Source organism: Camelina sativa, chromosome 10 (assembly GCF_000633955.1).
Source record: "Camelina sativa cultivar DH55 chromosome 10, Cs, whole genome shotgun sequence".
Lineage (NCBI taxonomy): Eukaryota > Viridiplantae > Streptophyta > Magnoliopsida > Brassicales > Brassicaceae > Camelina > Camelina sativa.
The window spans coordinates 9,026,698-9,044,781 of NC_025694.1; the positions used below are offsets into that span (position 1 = coordinate 9,026,698).

The 18,084-nt window shown below is 36.8% G+C and overlaps 5 protein-coding genes across 9 annotated transcripts in view; 2 read left to right on the forward strand and 3 right to left on the reverse strand.

Annotated features, from left to right (window-relative positions):
* Positions 1–4,798, forward strand: part of LOC104718065 (oxysterol-binding protein-related protein 2A-like) — a 7,425-nt gene extending 2,627 nt beyond the window's left edge. The window contains exons 1-11 of one of the 5 annotated variants that reach the window (XM_010435741.2): positions 642–852; positions 985–1,350; positions 2,058–2,127; positions 2,336–2,691; positions 2,789–2,944; positions 3,044–3,211; positions 3,297–3,437; positions 3,534–3,764; positions 3,891–4,004; positions 4,192–4,385; positions 4,520–4,798. In XM_010435741.2, coding sequence (XP_010434043.1) covers positions 1,225–1,350; positions 2,058–2,127; positions 2,336–2,691; positions 2,789–2,944; positions 3,044–3,211; positions 3,297–3,437; positions 3,534–3,764; positions 3,891–4,004; positions 4,192–4,362 — 1,533 coding nt within the window. In that variant the 5' untranslated portion in view covers positions 642–852; positions 985–1,224 and the 3' untranslated portion in view covers positions 4,363–4,385; positions 4,520–4,798. Of the gene's footprint in view, positions 1–641; positions 853–984; positions 1,351–2,057; positions 2,128–2,335; positions 2,692–2,788; positions 2,945–3,043; positions 3,212–3,296; positions 3,438–3,533; positions 3,765–3,890; positions 4,005–4,191; positions 4,386–4,514 lie in introns of those variants that run through there. The other 4 variants (XM_019231289.1, XM_010435739.2, XM_010435738.2 and 1 more) reach the window with 4 other exon arrangements.
* On the forward strand, positions 4,944–6,048 carry LOC104718064 (putative methyltransferase DDB_G0268948). The gene is made up of 2 exons (XM_010435737.1): positions 4,944–5,224; positions 5,314–6,048. Exons 1-2 carry the CDS (start codon positions 5,075–5,077, stop codon positions 5,950–5,952), a joined length of 789 nt encoding a protein of 262 aa, XP_010434039.1. The 5' UTR covers positions 4,944–5,074; the 3' UTR covers positions 5,953–6,048.
* Positions 6,130–6,723, reverse strand: LOC104718067 (putative lipid-binding protein AIR1). Its single transcript, XM_010435742.2, has one exon. The coding sequence runs from the start codon at positions 6,603–6,605 to the stop codon at positions 6,252–6,254; it is 354 nt and encodes a 117-aa protein (XP_010434044.1). The 5' UTR covers positions 6,606–6,723; the 3' UTR covers positions 6,130–6,251.
* Positions 13,580–14,219, reverse strand: LOC104718068 (putative lipid-binding protein AIR1B). Its single transcript, XM_010435743.2, has one exon. It carries the CDS (start codon positions 14,154–14,156, stop codon positions 13,812–13,814), a length of 345 nt encoding a protein of 114 aa, XP_010434045.1. The 5' UTR covers positions 14,157–14,219; the 3' UTR covers positions 13,580–13,811.
* LOC109126934 (putative lipid-binding protein AIR1B) lies at positions 16,310–16,991 on the reverse strand. The gene has a single exon (XM_019230898.1). It carries the CDS (start codon positions 16,895–16,897, stop codon positions 16,550–16,552), a length of 348 nt encoding a protein of 115 aa, XP_019086443.1. The 5' UTR covers positions 16,898–16,991; the 3' UTR covers positions 16,310–16,549.

Below are 18,084 nucleotides of genomic sequence, written 5' to 3' on the forward strand. Positions count from 1 at the left end.
TTTTTTTTTTGTTGGGGGAGAAGAAAAAGCCAAAAGAAGCCTATAGATATGTCAATTTTTGGTCACTAGAACTAAGAACTTTTTCAGTTGCATAACTAATACAAGTCTTTTGAGTTTTGGACACTTTTGACAATTTGTTCTTTGGTGCTTCTTTGCCCCTTCGCATGTGCTTGCTTTGATTTGTCTTGTTGGCAACGTAAGTTAATGGGTGGGTATACGCTTTTTTAAACTTTTCATTGTCATCTTTTACTTTGGAATCCTCTCCCTTAGCTATAAGAAGGCTATAAACTATATATCTACATCTATCTTATATATTAATATTACTGAATATGGGTTTACTTGTATACGATTATCCTTATGTATTTAAAATAGATCTTTTCTTTTTATTGCGATTTTGGACATGTTTGGTGTGCAGAAATTAGTTTGCTGGGAAATAATGGAGGTGTAGGGTCTTGCCAATTATATAAAAAAAAAAACTTGTGTTGACATGCTTGACAATGAGAAAACGATGGATTGTTCTGTATTTTTAACAGGCATATTCTTTGTTGAACTTTCAAGATTTACATTTGCCTAATCTACAATATACCAAAGCTGATCCAGACATCAGCTTTAGATATTTTTTTGGTTTCTGTTTTGCTTACAGATAATAAAACTTTTGTCTTTCTCAACCTATATATCTAACGTGCCTTATCCTGTCTTAAAGTAAATTCTTCATGGGCCCAGCTTTTCTTTGTTCCTAGTTCCAAATCTGTATATCCAAACTTTTTTCGAAGTTCTTTTGAATTCTTAGGGTCCATTTTTGCTTTTTATAGGATGGAACTTTAGATCTTTCCATCCAGAAACTGATTTCTGGTGAGTTTTCTTTTTCTTGTTTAGATGAACTTGTGGTCACAACTTTTTTCTTTTGCTTTTGTGGTTGGAATGGTCCTTTGCTGGGTTCTTTTTTTCTCTTACTGGTTTGATTAAGTTGTGTTTCTTCTCCAGCAGGTTTCTTCTTTCAGAGAAAGCAAGTCTGATGATAGAAAGTTCTATATATTCACAGCAACAAAGACTCTTCATCTGAGAACTGATTCTATAAGTGATAAAGCAGCTTGGTTACAAGCATTAGCATCTACGAAATGCATCTTTCCTCTCCGGTCGCTTAATGGGGATTTCTCTTTCATATCACCAAAGGATTTGTCCATATCAACTGAGAGGCTAAAGAAACGGTTGCACGAAGAGGGAATGAATGAGAATCTTGTAAAAGAGTGCGAACAGATCATGCTCTCAGAATTTTCTGAAATGCATGGACAAGTTCAACTTCTACATGAGGAACGGACTAATTTGATTGACGCATTGAGGCAACTTGAGGTAAACTTAGTTTCTTTCCTTAATACTTTTTCTTTTTTGGTTTGTGTGATCTCTTGATGCTGTGCTCTTTGTTTCTTGTGAAACCCCTGTGCATATCTCATAGCCTGCAAGCCATATTTTTAGTGAAAACTATAATTAGTCTCGGTTCAGGTTTGGTCTTAGTTGTGGCTGAACTATGGAAATGGTCTTGAATTTGCTGTTGACTGGAATAGTGTGTAGTGCTTTCTAAATATATATTTCAAAGTCTCACAACTGCAAAGTAAATATAATTTTTCACCTCTTTTTCTGAACTCATAAAAGAGGTTGGCGGGTAAGTTGGTATTATTGTTCAAGAATTTAATAAGAGTCCCCTGTTGTCTCCTTGAAAACTCCTAAAACAAGTCATAGTCATATCACCTTGTATAAACTATTGGTACACAGCGAATGGATTGCAATAGTTCTGGCCAAATATAAGTTGCTGTCGAGTATCTGTTTCACATTTATTTTGTCCATCTTTTATGTGGATATGTGGAGTGTGGACCATGTTGTTGACAAAATTATGAATTTGATACATCTTGATAAAAGCCTAAAAACGTGTTCGTGTGTCTTGGATATGGATGTGGGGACCATATTGTAATTTGCAATTGGAGTGACATCTCTAGTCATGTTACTTTTCAGCGATTTTATCCATGTTGGCTACTGAATGATGAGAGTTTTCTTTTGTACAGGCAGCTAATCTCGAAGCTGGTGCATCAGGGAAGCATGAATTTCCAAGCTTAGGACGTGGAAAATATAGTGGTACATACTCTTAACGCTTAATCCCTCTTCCATCTCTGCTCCAGTTTTGCTTTGATTATGAGAGTATATGAAGTTTCTCTTTCGTTTTCTCAATGTCCTTATATGTTCTTGTGGTTGTAAGGCATTGAATGCTTTCAGTTTTACATGCTATTTTGCTTAATTGGATAGGCTTCCTCTGTAAGTTTGCTTGACATTATTTGGTTTCTAGAATGCAGCACAACTGCTTCATCTGATGGTAAACAAGAATTCGAGGATGTGTCTGAGGAAGATGAGCCTTCCTTCCATGACACAAAGGAGTACTTTAATGAACCTAATGTTGGTTCTGTTACAAATCTATCTACTTCTGGATACCCGAATATCAAGAGAAGAACAAAACTTCCTGATCCAGCTGAAAAAGAGAAAGGTGTCAGTCTTTGGTCTATGATCAAAGACAATGTTGGAAAGGATCTCACCCGAGTTTGTCTCCCTGTTTACTTCAATGAACCAATCTCATCCCTCCAAAAATGCTTTGAAGACTTGGAGTACTCTTATCTTCTAGACCGAGCATATGAATATGGAAAATCTGTAAGTGACAGCAAAGTCTCTTACGACTTGATACTTATATAGTTGTTATATAACGTTCTCTTAATATTAAATTGACCTAAGCATGTTGGATTATTAGGGAAATGGTCTCCTAAGAGCCTTATATGTTGCTGCTTTTGCGGTCTCTGGATATGCTTCCACTGAAGGCCGCCACTGTAAGCCATTTAATCCTCTGCTTGGAGAAACATATGAAGCAGACTTCCCGGAAAAGGGAATCCGTTTCTTCTCTGAGAAGGTATGTCACATAAATTTTAACTCAAAGCTAGAATGTGATGAACAGAAATGTTAGAATCTTTCCCAAGACTATAGAATATCCTTCTTTTGGTTATAATAGGTCAGTCACCATCCAACTGTTATCGCCTGCCACTGTGAAGGTAAAGGGTGGAAGTTTTGGGGTGACACTAACCTCAGGTCAAAGTTTTGGGGGAGATCGATTCAAGTCGAACCTGTCGGAGTTTTGACTCTGGAGTTTGATGATGGAGAAGTATTTCAATGGAGCAAGGTATATATAAACTACTACTTTCAAGTTGCTTTTGTAGATTTTGCTGTTGGCCCTGAAGTAACTTTGGACTTATCTTTGTTCTTAGGTAACATCAACTATATACAATATCATACTAGGTAAACTCTACTGTGATCATCATGGGGTGATGCAAATCCGTGGGAACCGCCAATATTCTTGTACGCTCAAGTTTAAGGAACAATCCATTCTTGAGAGAAATCCCCACCAGGTGAGTCAAAAGGATATGCTCTGTATATGTAACAAATGAATATTAGAATTTCTAATGCATGTGGCAGCCGAAATCTTAAAATATACACATACGTAGGTAAATGGTTTTGTAGAAGACGTAGCTGGGAAAAAAGCAGCAACAATATTTGGTAAATGGGATGATAGCCTTTACTATGTTTCCGGTGATGGAATCAGCAAGACGAAAGTCAGTGATCCCGCATCAAATGCCTCGTTACTGTGGAAAAGGACTAAGCCACCGCCTAACGTCACTAGATACAACTTAACCTCATTCGCCATTACTCTGAACGAGCTAACACCGGGTTTGCAGGTATGTTTAGATGGACTGATCTTGGTTTTATTATGTATATGGAATCCTGTTTCTTCTAGACATGCTATGCCTAATTGTTTTCTGTAGCCTTGTCTGATCTTGTGTTTCATTGGATCATAAATTTAGGAGATTCTTCCTCCTACAGACTCTAGGCTCAGGCCAGATCAACGGCATCTTGAGAATGGTGAATATGAGAAGGCGAACTTAGAGAAACAACGGTTAGAAAGAAGGCAAAGAATGGTATGTCACCTTAGCATTTTACTAGTCCCATGAACGGTTTGAAATTCTTGAATGGATTCGCTCTTATAGAACATGATGGCTAAAATGTAGACTGAGCTTCTGTCTGGAGTTTTGCATGATATGATCTGTCGCATGTTTGTTCATAGATTCTAGTGGTTTTTATTATAACTGCTTGGTTTTTCTGCAGTCGCGGCAACTTCAGGAAAGCGGGTGGAGGCCGAGATGGTTCGAAAGAGAAGGAGAAAGCGAAACCTTCAAGTACACGGGCGGTTATTGGGAAGCACGAGGACATGGAAATTGGGATGATTGCCCCGACATCTTTGGGGAGATCACAGAAGAGCTAGCGGATTCCGCTTAGAAAGCTTCTTGATTTAATTCCAGGTAATGTAACTCATCCTACCAGCTCTTGTATCAGCAAAACACCCGAACCACCAAAGCCTAGTGTGATTTCAAAACAAAAACAACGTTCTTAAGATTTTTTTTTGGTTTCTTTCATCGAATCTGCTTAAGAGAAGATCTTCAACCGGACCGCAATGGATTTGTTTACACAGCAGAATACGTCTATCGACCATGGATCATAAGTTCAGGTCTCACTTCTCTGCATGAAACAGGGCGTAGAACAAGAACAAGATCAGAATTCAGAAAGCCTTTGGTTATACTTTTTGTAACCCTTATCTCTCCTAAAGGGTCCTCCTCCTTTTGAGTCTTAAGAGTGTCACTGTAAAGTCCTTCTCTCTATCTCTCTTCCTCTTTTCATTCTCTATCTTCCCTCGTTAAATAGTTGAGATTAAGTGTAGGTTTGGTCATCATACATTTGTAATCGATTTGTATTTAACTAAAAAAAAATATGAGTAATAAATATAAATCCAGGCAAAGACTACTTCCTAGTTCCTACTGTAACCATAAACTGATTTAAACCGAAAAATCAAATTGGCTGACCAAAACAAACCGGTCAAAGTCAACGTGGAAGAAATAGCAAAACTGGATTTCGCAACTTGTCGTCTCCTCTATTATTAGTAAGATCAGACTGAGAAATTTGAATCGAAGAAGCAAATCGCAATAACCAAAAAATGTCAGGAGTTTACGATAACCAAGCTGATATCTACTTGGACGCACGCCCTACTTATCCCTCCGATTGGTACTCCAAGCTCGCCGCTCTCTCTCACCGTCACAATCTCGCCTGGGACGCCGGAACCGGAAACGGCCAAGCCGCCATTGGCGTATGTATTCTCTCCTCCCTCTCTTTCTTCTCTTTTTTTTTTTTTTTTACATTTTCCGATCTAATTTTTTCACTGATTTTGTACTTTAGATCGCGGAACACTACGAAAGAGTCGTAGCGACGGACGTGAGCGAAACGATGTTAAATCTCGGGAAGCCGCATCCGAAAGTAACTTACCATCATACGCCGTCGACGATGACGGAGGACGAGATGGTGGATCTTATCGGAGGAGGAGAGAGCTCTGTTGATCTGATAACTGTAGCTACCGCCGTACACTGGTTCGATCTCCCGAGATTCTACGCCGTCGCGAATCGTCTCCTCCGTAAACCAGGAGGAATCATCGCCGTGTGGAGCTACAACAATGACATGGTGGTGAGTCCCGAGTTCGACTCGTTGATGGCTCGGTTCAACGCTGAAACGTTGCCGTATTTTAAATTCCCAGAGTGTCAGTATTTTTTGGACGGGTACAAAACGCTGACGTTTCCGTTTGAGAGCGTGGGTTTGGGCTCTGAGGGAAAGCCCATTGAGCTCGAGATGAAGAAAACGATGTCGTTCGAAGGACTCTTGCGGATTCTGAGATCGTGGTCTGCCGTTGGTGCTGCCAAGGAGAAAGGAGTAGATTTGTTGTCGGATAACGTAGTGAAAGAGCTCGAGACGGCTTGGGGCGGATCTGAGCTGGTTCGAACCATTGTTTACAAGACGTTCATGCTCGCAGGAACCGTTCGTTAGAAACTCTAGCTTCTTTTAAAATTGGGATGGCTAATGATAAAATTTAAACCTTATGAAGTTACCAAAAATAAATAAAAATAGAAAGATTTAAGTTTACTTTACCTTTTTCATTTGAACCAACAGTTGAAGAACATCAAAACGAACATGTGAAAACGTTACGAATGTTTTCACTTTATTTCAACAACATACATTAGGTCGCGTATAATTATTTAAGAAACATACTTCGCATGCACCATTTTAGTTATTAGTATTCGATATTACAGAGCTTGTTTGCTTTTATAGTCTTATATATGAGAGGACTAAGTGCATCTGAAACCAGCTGGAGGAGGTAAATTGCAGAGTCTTAGAACCTCGTTAACTCTCAGGTTGATCCTCAAGAAATTGAGGGCTGTGATTCTAATGGAATTGCAGATGCAGACAGATGCCGCAGAGACGTCAAGCCCAGCCACTAGAGTGCAGCATGGCCTCGCTGTTCGATTGTTGAGGATTAGGCTGAGGCGAATCACGTTGATACAAGCTAGTAACTGGATCGAGTCTCTGGGACACACCGGAGCTTGAGGTGGTGGAGCTTGGGACATTGTGAAGCCAAGGAAGACGAGGTTGATGATGAGGAAGAGAGCTATAGTGTTTTTCATCATGTTCTTTGAAGCCATGATTTAACTATGTTAATTAAGCTTTCTTTGTGGTTTTTGAGAGAAGTGTAGAGTGATTAGTTTGGGAGGTGAGGGTTTGTATTAGTCTTTTTACAAGGTTCGATTGGATGTGATATAAGAATTCTTTAACGTCTAGTTATAAAAAAGTCAACTGAAATAGTGTTTAAGGGTTTATCACTAACCAAGTCTCTTCAAGGAAAAATGTAACTTCTGGTCTTACAAGTTACAAGTAGCACGATTTGCATCTTCTCAAGCTCATCTAGAGAAGAGGTTTGGCGCGCAAGGAACATATCGGCCATATAGCCTTACAATAAATATTTATTATTTAAGGTAATATAAAAAATGTGCTCAGTCTACAAATGAAAGGTTCGGCAATGAAATTTATGTAAAACTTCGGTTCAGTCTTCAGTGTAAAGTCAAACTCCATAATTCATAACTTACTTTAATCGGTCATATATGTGCAATATCATGTACAGATCCATATTGTCAACTTTTTTTTTTGGGTGATTTTCAGTCATATCCAAAGTTCTAGGGGTATAAAGGATAATCTTGACAGCCAAGCAATTAAGAATTTATATTTAGATTTCCTTTCATATCTTTAAGTTTGTATTTTGAATAAATAAAGACTTTTAGGTCACATAATCAAAAAATACAAATCATTTATCATATTTGATATTCTCTTGTCATGGTATCAAAATTATCAGGTTGATATTTGATATTCTTTTAATCACTTGTCTGGACTGCAACCATTTACTGTAGTTGATAATTTAGTAGACTTCTGCTAATATATATGGATGAACATTTAAGTATCATTTTGTTTAATTATGAACATTTAAGTATCATTTTGTTTAATTATGGTTGGTAATAAATTTTTTTTTTGGTTCGGTGTAATTGTTAATTACCTCATAGAACCATTATAGATCCGTTCCACTCAATTTTTAGATTGGGTTTTTTGGTTTCGTTTTTGTTTGATCAGAGTCCCAAATGCAAGAAAGGCTTAACTCGATCGGCTCTAACGCTCGCTTAGTAGACATGTTGCTTTACGCTCTTTAGCCTTCTTATTAGGATACATGAGGATTGGTTATTGATTAGTTCACAACCGATTAATTCTGGTATAATTAGTTTGGTTAATAAGTGTTAGTATATAAGGAAAATGTGGATGGTACTATGTGATTAAGCTTTGTAAGATACATTTTATTTTTGGGTTAATAAAAGTTTGTTAGAACCGTTGATGGTTCTCTTCTTCTTCGTCTTCTATGATATGTTTTCTGGTGAGTCAGATTATTAATATGGTATCAGAGCATTGCTCTTGAGTCTTCCGCTTCGTTCGATTTCATTCGGAAACTTGTGAGAAGTTCAATTGAGAGAGATGAGTTGTTCGATTTCTTTTCTACAGCTTGTGAGGATTCTTATTGCTGCGATCTTTGAGCTTATCGTCGGCACATTCTTTGGGTTTTCCATTCTTCTTTTTGTTTCTCGTCTTTGATTGACCTTCTTCGTGGCGATTCTCTCTTTTCTTTTATCAAATTCGTTGCGATTTCTTGCGATTTTTCATTCTTTCGTTGAGAATGGGATCTTTTGTAGCTCCTTCTTCGCTTAACCCAACCAATTCGAATCCGCGTGAATCTAATGAGTCTTCGCGTTTTCAAACGGATCAATATGAGAATCCGTATTATCTGAATAGTAATGATCATGCTGGTCTTGTTTTAGTATCAGATCGACTTACAACAGCTTCTGATTTTCCTTCTTGGAGGCGATCTATGTTGATGGCATTGAATGTGCGAAATAAGATGGGTTTCATCAATGGTATGATTCCTAAACCCTTGGATACGCATCGAGATTTTGGAACTTGGTCTCGTTGTAACGATATAGTGAGTACTTGGTTGATGAACTCGGTCGATAAGAAGATAGGTCAAAGCTTGCTTTATATTTCTACTGCTGAGGGAATGTGGAAGAGTATACACTCTAGGTTTAAGCAAGATGAACACAAGAATTATGTGGAATTACCAGTTTGCACATGTGGAAAATGTGAGTGTGATGCGGCTGTTAAATGGGAGAAACTACAACAGCGAAGTCGAGTGACTAAGTTTCTCATGGGATTGAATGAGAGTTATGAGCAATCTAGGCGTCACATTTTGATGTTGAAGCCAATACCAACTATCGAAGAAGCTTTCAATATGGTAACTCAAGATGAGCGAGAGGGGGTCATTAAACCACTTACACGGGTTGATAATGTGGCTTTTCAAACTACGACTCCTGCTTCTTATGATGGTGACAATGCTTATGTGGCTGCTTATAATACGATGAGGCCTCAGAAACCTGTTTGTACGCATTGTGGACGTCTCGGACATACGATACTGAGATGTTATAAGCTCCATGGTTTTCCTCCGGGGTACAAAACTGGTGGTTATAAGGGTAATGGTACGATGCAGAACCAATCTTCTTTCAACCCTCGTATGCAGACCACTCAAATGCAGCCTCAGATGCCTCAAACTCAACCATGGATGCCGATGGTCTCTTATGATCCTATTCAAAAGGCGAATACTGTTGCAAATGTTTATGCAGAACAAGTACCTTATTCCTCTACGATTGGTCCTTATCCATATGTAGCTCCTTCTGACTTGCTGTCTCCTGCTCGACTCGATGGTAATAATCTTAATACACCACTCTTTACACCACAACAATTGCAACAGATTTTATCACAGTATACCTCTCAAGTACCAGCTCAAGAGCCTGCAGCTACTTCTAATACTGCTACGGTTACTGAACATGTTCTCATGGCTTCCACTTCCACTTCTGGTACTATCCCCTTTCCTTCTACTAGTTTACGATATGAAAACTACATTCTCACTTTTCAAAAACATGTTATTTCTTCTCTTCAACAATATCTTGCGCCCAATGATTGGATTATTGATAGTGGTGCGTCTAGTCATGTTTGTTCTAATTTATCAATGTTTAGAGAGTTGGTACATGTTTCGAATGTTACGGTTACTCTTCCGAATGGTACTCGGGTTCCTATCACACACACATGCACCATATGCATAACCAAAGCATTGATTTTACATAATGTTTTACATGTTCCTGATTTCAAATTTAATCTGATTAGTATAAGTTCCTTGGTTCAAATTTTATTTTGTTCTGCTCATTTCTTTCCCAATTCTTGTCTTATTCAGGAACTTTCTCAGGACTTGATGATTGGGAGGGGTAGACTCATCAATAATCTCTATATTCTTGAGACCGAACCAAAGACCCTCTCACCATCTCTTCCTGTTGTTTGTTCTTTTTCTGCTCTTGCATTCTCTGATGGAGTTCTGTGGCATCATCGACTTGGACACCCATCTTCTGCAGTTTTACGAAGTCTTGTTAGTGTCATTCCTTCTCTTAAGTCTGTAGTCTCGAGTGATTCACCATGTCAAATATGTCCTTTAGCTAAACAGAAAAGATTAGCATATGTTTCTAATAACAATTTAGCTTCACAACCTTTTGATTTAGTCCATTTAGATGTTTAGGGCCCTTTTGGTACTGAGTCTGTTGAGGGTTTCCGGTAAATCTTTACTTTGGTTGATGATTGTACTCGAGTGACATGGCTTTATATGATGAGGAATAAAAGTGATGTTTCTACAATATTTCCTACTTTTCTTAAACTGATTTCTACTCAATATGACTCAAAAATAAAAGCTATTCGTTCTGATAATGCTCCTGAGCTTGCTTTTACTGATATTGTTAAAGATTAGGGCATGTTGCATCAATTTTCATGTGTATACACACCACAACAAAATTTGGTAGTAGAACGCAAACATCAACACTTATTAAATGTTGCTAGAGCCTTACTGTTTCAATCGAATGTACCTTTAAAATACTGGAGTGACTGTGTGATGATTGCTGTGTTCTTGATAAATAGGATGCCTTCCCTTTTGTTAAAGAATAAGTCTTCTTTTCAGGTTTTGAGTAACAAGGTTCCTGATTATAGCATGTTAAAATGTTTTGGTTGCTTATGTTTTGCATCCACTCCATTACATGATAGGCATAAATTTTCACCAAGATCAAAGCCCTGCATTTTTCTAGGATATCCATCCGGTTATAAAGGGTATAAGATTTTAGATATGGAATCTCATTCAATCTCTGTATCTCGTAATGTCATTTTTCATGAAAATGTTTTTCCTTTTAAGACATCTGAATTGTTGTCTCACGCTGTTGACATGTTTCCTAATAGCATTTTACCAATGCATGCACCATTACATTTTGTTGACTCTTTGCATTCTCTTGATGATGTTGATATTGATATCCCTGATGAACTTGATGCATCGCATACATCTGCATCTGACACTACACGCTTGGACCCTGGTACTGTTCGTGTAGATAATTCAATCGTATCACGGGATACAATTCCTACTTCTCTTCCTGTTGCTAGGCCTAAGCGAACTGTAAAGACTCCCTCCTATCTTTCTGAATATCATTGTGCTCTTGTTCCTTACATTTCAACGGATTCTCATACTATTCAACCACAAGAAAACGCCTTTCCTTCTAAACCTCATACTACGCCATATCCTCTTTCTTCCGTTATTTCATATGATCGTTTTACACCTCTTTCCCAAGCTTATATTTTCACATATAGTTTTGAGACTGAACCTAAAACCTTTGCTCAAGCCATGAAATCAGTAAAATGGACCAATGCAGCTGGTGAAGAGCTTCATGCTCTCGATATTGCTCATACTTGGGATGTTACAACTCTCCCACCAAGTAAAAATGTTGTTGGTTGTAAATGGGTATTTACCATTAAGTATAACCCTGATGGTTCAGTTGAACGATACAAAGCCAGGCTTGTGGCTCAAGGGTTCACACAACAAGAAGGTTTGGATTTTCTGGAAACATTCTCTCCAGTGGCTAAACTAATGAGTGTGAAATTTCTTCTTGGTTCTGCTGCTAAACAAGGATGGAGTTTGACACAAATGGATGTGTCTAATGCTTTTCTCCATGGTTACTTGGAGGAAGAGATTTACATGAGTCTTCCTCAGGGTATACTCCTCCACCAGGTGTTACTTTACCACCTAATCCAGTTTGTCGCCTTCGTAAGTCTTTATATGGCTTGAAACAGGCTTCTCGTCAGTGGTATAAGCGATTGTCCTCTGTTTTCTTGGGGGCAAACTTCGTTCAGTCTCCTGCTGATAACACTCTCTTTGTAAAAGAGCGACCAGGTTCTTTTATTGCAGCTTTGGTGTATGTCGATGATATACTCGTTGCTAGTAATGATGACAAGGCTGTGGAGACATTGAAGGCATTGCTGCGGTCAGAGTTCAAAATCAAGGACCTTGGACCAGCTCGATTCTTTCTTGGCCTGGAGATATCTCGTTCCTCGACTGGTATTTCCATGTGTCAAAGGAAATATGCCCAGAACCTGTTAGACGATGCAGGTTTACTCGGTTGTAAACCAAGTCTTGTTCCTATGGACCCAAGTTTGCACCTTACGGCTACGATGGGAACGCCTTTATCTAATCCTCAAACCTATCGGGAACTTATCGGGAGGCTTCTTTATCTCACAATCACCAGACCGAATATCACCTTTGCTGTTCATTAGCTCAGTCAGTTCATTTCTGCACCATCTAATATTCACCAATAGGCGGCTCATAAGGTTCTCAGGTATATTAAAGCTAACCCTGGTCAAGGCTTGATGTACTCTGCATACTCGGACTTGAGCTTAAATTTCTTTTGTGATGCTGATTGGGGGAACTGTAAGGATACTCGACGTTCTATTACTGGCTACTGTGTATATCTTGGTCATTCTCTAATCTCATGGAGGTCCAAGAAGCAGGGTGTTACTAGTAGAAGCAGTACATAATCCGAATATCGCAGTATGGCTCAGGCGACTTGTGAAACTATTTGGTTGCAGCAGTTATATAAGGATCTTCATCTTCCTGCTACAGGTCCTGCTAAACTGTATTGTGACAACAAGTCTGCTCTGCATATCGCTATGAATCCTGTCTTCCACGAGAAGACGAAGCATATAGAAATTGATTGTCATACAGTCCGAGATCAGATCAAAGCTGGTACGGTCAAGGTCTTCCACGTTTCTACAGAAAATCAACATGCTGACATTCTCACCAAACCACTTCATCTAGGTCCTTTCTATGGATTGCTTTCTAAGATGTCATTATCAAGCCTGTATCTTCCAAACCATACATCTTTGAAGCTACAGACTTGAGAGGAGCGTATTAGGATACATGAGGATTGGTTATTGATTGGTTCACAACCGGTTAACCCTGGTACAATTAGTTTGGTTAATAAGTGTTAGTATATAAAGAAAATATGGATGGTATTATGTGATTAAGCTTTGTAAGATACATTTTATTTTTGGGTTAATAAAAGTTTGTTAGAACCGTTGATGGTTCTCTTCTTCTTCGTTTTCTCCGATATGTTTTCCGGTGAGTCGGATTATTAATACTTCTCTCACTGTTTATTTGCTTACAATTTAAGAGTAAAGAGTATAAAAAGGGTTTGAATATGTTCTTTGAACACATAAAATTGAACTTTCGGACTGTACGTGGCTTTCTTAGTCCAATCTAAATATTTTGGTTCACAATATATATACATATATTACAGTTATATTATCCTTTTTCTTTTGTTAATGAATACAAATTTAGTATTAAAAAGATTAAGGTAAAATATTGTGACGGCGGGATACAGACGAACTTGTTACGTATGTATTTGGACAATTCATTCAAAAAAACAAAAAACAATATTTGGACAAACCGTAAACCAATGCACACAAGTAATTATGATCGATCCTAAACCATTGCAACTTAATTAGCCCCTTTTAAACTTGGACAGAGATGATTTAGGCCGGCTCAAAACCTTTTTGGGACAAGGCTACATGAAATACTTTCGGTGGATTCAGTTTCGAGGTGACGTAGTTAAAACTTGATATCCGAATTCCCAATGGTATTTTGAAAGTTGATGAAATAACAAAAATAGAAAAATTAAACATAGAAAAGATGAAGTGTATTAATTTTACTTTTTCATCTGAAATACGAGATACAACATATAATTAACTTACAGAAGACAAATACGAAAATGTGAAAACAGTACGAGTCTACGACTGTTTTCACTTTATTTATAACAAAACGTAGATCATGCTAAAATACATAATTAGAAACATACTTGCACCATTATAGTAAGGAACCGGTTTTCTTATTTAGTCTTATGAGAAGATCAAGCGCATCTGAAACCAGTTGGGGGATTGACACCGCAAGTATTAAGAAGCTGACCAAGTCTCACAGTGACGTTCACTAGATTGAGGATATTGACTCTAACGGCATTGCAGAGGCATACAGAGGCCACAGAGGCGTTAAGCCCAGCCACGAGAGTGCAGCATTGCCTTACACTTCGAGGGTTGATGAACACGTTGAGGCCAAGCACGTTGACACAAGCTTGAATGTCTCTGGGACACGTCGGAGCTTGAGGTGGTGGAGCCTGGGCCACGGTGAAGCCAAAGAAGACGAGGTTGATGGCGAGGACGAGGGCTATCAAGTTCTTCATCATGTTTTTTGAAGCCATGTTTTGAAAACGCTTATTAAGCTCTCTTTTTCTTTTGGGGTTGAGTGTTGCGAGTAATTTGGGGGAGGTGAGGGCTTGTATTTATTGTTAAAACTTAAGAAACAAAAAAAGATTGGCTGATTGAAGAATTTGCTTACATCTAATTAAATGCCAACTGAACTGATTACACATTTGGTTAAATATTGTATATATTTTTTTGAATAAAATATTAGATATTTTACTTCTGAATATAAAGATTACGTTATCTTTGAATTATTCCTGAAGTATAGAATTATTCTTAATATATTATAATAAGTTATAAAGTGAAACTATTTCAGACATTTTGATTTTGATTGTTTTTTTGGACAATAAAAGTGATTCGATGAAATGTTTTATCAAATTTAAGACAAAAAGAGTATTAAATATTGTATAAATTTCACCATCCATCAACATGTTTTGTTCAAAAGAGATGAAATATAAAAGTCATGAACAATAAAACCATTATTCTTCTGTCAATAGAGATTTGGTTTTAAGCTCTCTTTGTGTGTTTGAGAGAAGTGTAGAGTGGTAAGTTTGGGAGGTGGGTGTATCCATAGTTTTTTAGAAGGCTCGGTTGGATGTGGTTTAAGAATTCTCTAACGTCGTCTAGTTATAAAAAGTCAACTGAAATAGTTATTAAGGGTTTATCACTAACCCAAGTCTCATTCAAGGATAAATGTAACTTCTGGTCTTACAAGTAGCACGAGTTGCATCTTCTCAGGAATATCAATATATCTAAGCCTCATCTAGAGACTAGAGAAGAGGTTTGGCGCGCAAGGAACATTTTGTCAATCCCCAAAACAATACATATCGGCCATAGCCTTACAATAGCTACTTTAGGTAATATGAAAAATGTGCTCAGTCTACAAATTGATCAAGGTTTGGCAATGAAATTTATGTAAAACTTTGGCTCAGTTAAAGTCAAACTCTCACAATCCATAACTTACTTTAGTCGGTCATATGCAATACTATCATACTGTATATAGATCCGTATTGTCAATTATTTTCTGTGATTTTCACGGATATCCAAAGTTCTTTTGGTATTAAGGATTATCTTGATAGCCAATAATTACAAATAGATATTTAGATTTCATTTTCGTCATATTTACATATCTTTAAGTTAGTATTTTGAATAAATCACATAATCAATAACACAAATCATTCATATTTGATATTCTCATGTCATGGTATCAGATTCAGGTTGATACTTGATATTCTCTAATGTTCTTGTCAATTGGAATATTGCAACAATTTAGTAGTTTTTTGAAAATATATGGATGAGGATTTCAGTATCATTTTGTATAAATCCCGGTTAGTAATTAATAGCTATGCCGTTAAATTTTTATTTTTGGTTGGGTGTAATTGTTATATCATAGATCCAATATGTAGATCCGGTTCCACTACTGGTTTTTTATTTTTTATCTTTAGTTCCAATATGTAATTCCAATATAAGAACCAATATACTTCCATTATGTAATTTTTATTTTTATTTTTGGGTTGGTTTTTGATCGCTTTTGTTTGATCAGAGTCCCAAATGCAAGAAAAGCTTAACTCGGCTCTAACGCTCGCTGAGTAGATATGTTGCTTTGGCAGCGCTTTTTCGCAGTCTCTCGCTATTTATTTGTTTACCATTTTAGACAATTAAAGGGTTTCGATTTGTTGACAAAAGAAAAGGGTTTCGGTATGTTTTTTGAGCGCATAAAATTGAACTTTCGGTCTGCATGTGGTTTGATTGGTCCAATCTCTTGGATTCTGAATCAAAAAAAAAAAAAATTGCTGCACAATATTACAGTTATATCATCCTTTTTTTTGGTTAATAAATAATGAATACAATTTTATTAAAACAATGAAAGTAATATTGGGCCGGAGGGATTCAGACAAACTTGTTACCTATGTATTTGGGAAAACCCTAAACCAGTGCACACCAAGTAAGAATGATCGATCCTAAACCATTCCAAATTAACGAACCCCTCTAACTTGGACAGATATGATTTTAAGCTCAAAAACCTTTTTGGGACAAGACTACTGAAATACTTTCAGTCCATTCAGTTTCGAGGTAACCTGAACTTGATATCCCAATTCCAAATGTTATTTTGAAACTTGACGTAATAACAGAAATAGAACAATTAAACTATAAACAGAGAAAAGGTGAAGTGTATTTTACTTTTTTCATCTGAAAGAAAAGATACAACATGTATATGGAAATTTAACTTGAAGAAGACAAACACGAAAATGTGAAAACAGTACGACTGTTTTCACTTTATTATAACAACAACATAGATCATGCTAAAACACATAATTATTATAGAAACATACTTGCACCATTATTATCCGATAATACAGAACCGGTTTTCTTATTTGGTCTTATGAGAAGTTTAAGCGCATCTGAAACCAGTTGGGGGATTGACACGGCAGGTATTAAGAAGCTGACCAAGTCTCAAATTGACGTCCACTAGATTGAGGATATTGATTCTAACGGCATTGCAGAGGCATACAGAGGCCACAGAGGCGTCAAGCCCAGCCACGAGAGTGCAGCATTGGCTTACACTTCGAGGATTAATGAACACGTTGATCAGGCCAAGCACGTTGACACAAGCTTGAATGTCTCTGGGACACGTCGGAGCTTGAGGTGGTGGAGCCTGGGCCACGGTGAAGCCAAAGAAGACGAGGTTGATGGTAAGGACGAGGGCTATCGTGTTTTTCATTATGTTAGTTGAAGCCATGTTATGAAGAAACTGATTAAGCAAGCTCTCTTATTGTTTTTTGAGTTGTAAGTTGTGAGTAATTTGGGGAGGTGAGGTTAGTTGTGAGTAATTTGGGGAGGTGAGGGTTTGTATTTATACTTACAAAAAAAGAAAAAAAGATTGGCTAGCTGATTGAAGAATTTGCTTACATCTAATTTAATGCCAACTGAACTGATTACACATTTGGTTAATGAACTAATAATGTAATATTTGGTCCCGCCACAATTAGCATGCATGAGTTGTAGCTTCTTTACATGATTACATCAAAACCTCATTCAAGTCCTAAGAAGAGGTTTGGCAAGGATCATTTCGTCAAAAATTTACATTTTTGTATTGCCCAAAAATACAAAATTTAACAAAGTTGTTATTCCTGGATCATTTGGTTTTTGTTTTCTATTAATTTTATTGACCTAATTGCCGTTTACTTTGTGATACATGTATGTATTGTATGTATAATAATCTATATAATTGATAGTGAAAACTTCATCCGGTTGATATTTTCGACCCACTTCAAACCAAGATGGCTAAAGCACCAACCTTGGGATAAAGTAATTCTTAGTTTCTTACGCTAACGTTTATAGGAGATGAAATTCAATTTTTTTTTTAGTCACTGCTATTTTAGCGGCATTTCATAAAAGTGGAGTAGTATTTTCCTTTATTTATTTTTCAACTCACAAGGTATCTATTCTAAACATCATCTAGAGAATTTTAGTATTTAAATGGAAATCAACCATATTGTAAGTTTTTTTTTTTTTTTTTTTTTTTTTANNNACCATATTGTAAGTTTAGTATACATTTTTAAACAATACAATATAAGTTACTAAAATTAGTTTGGCAATTGGTTTAAAATGCATTATTTCTGTCTCATAATAATGATGATTTAAACACTTTTTTAAGTTCAAGTTAAGTATTGGTTGACTTCTACATATAAAGATTACTTTATCATAAAATATTTTAAGTTAAATATTTTTTCCAGTAATTAAGCTATAAGGTTAAAATATTTCAGGTATTTTTATTTTTTGATTTTTCTATAATAAGACTGATTCGACAGATTTTTTAAAACAGGTTCAATTTAATTATGTTGGAAAGAGTATTATATATTGTGAAGATTTCATGCACCAAGCAGAATTGTTTTTTTGTTTCTATTTTTTGTTTTGTGCGTTCAT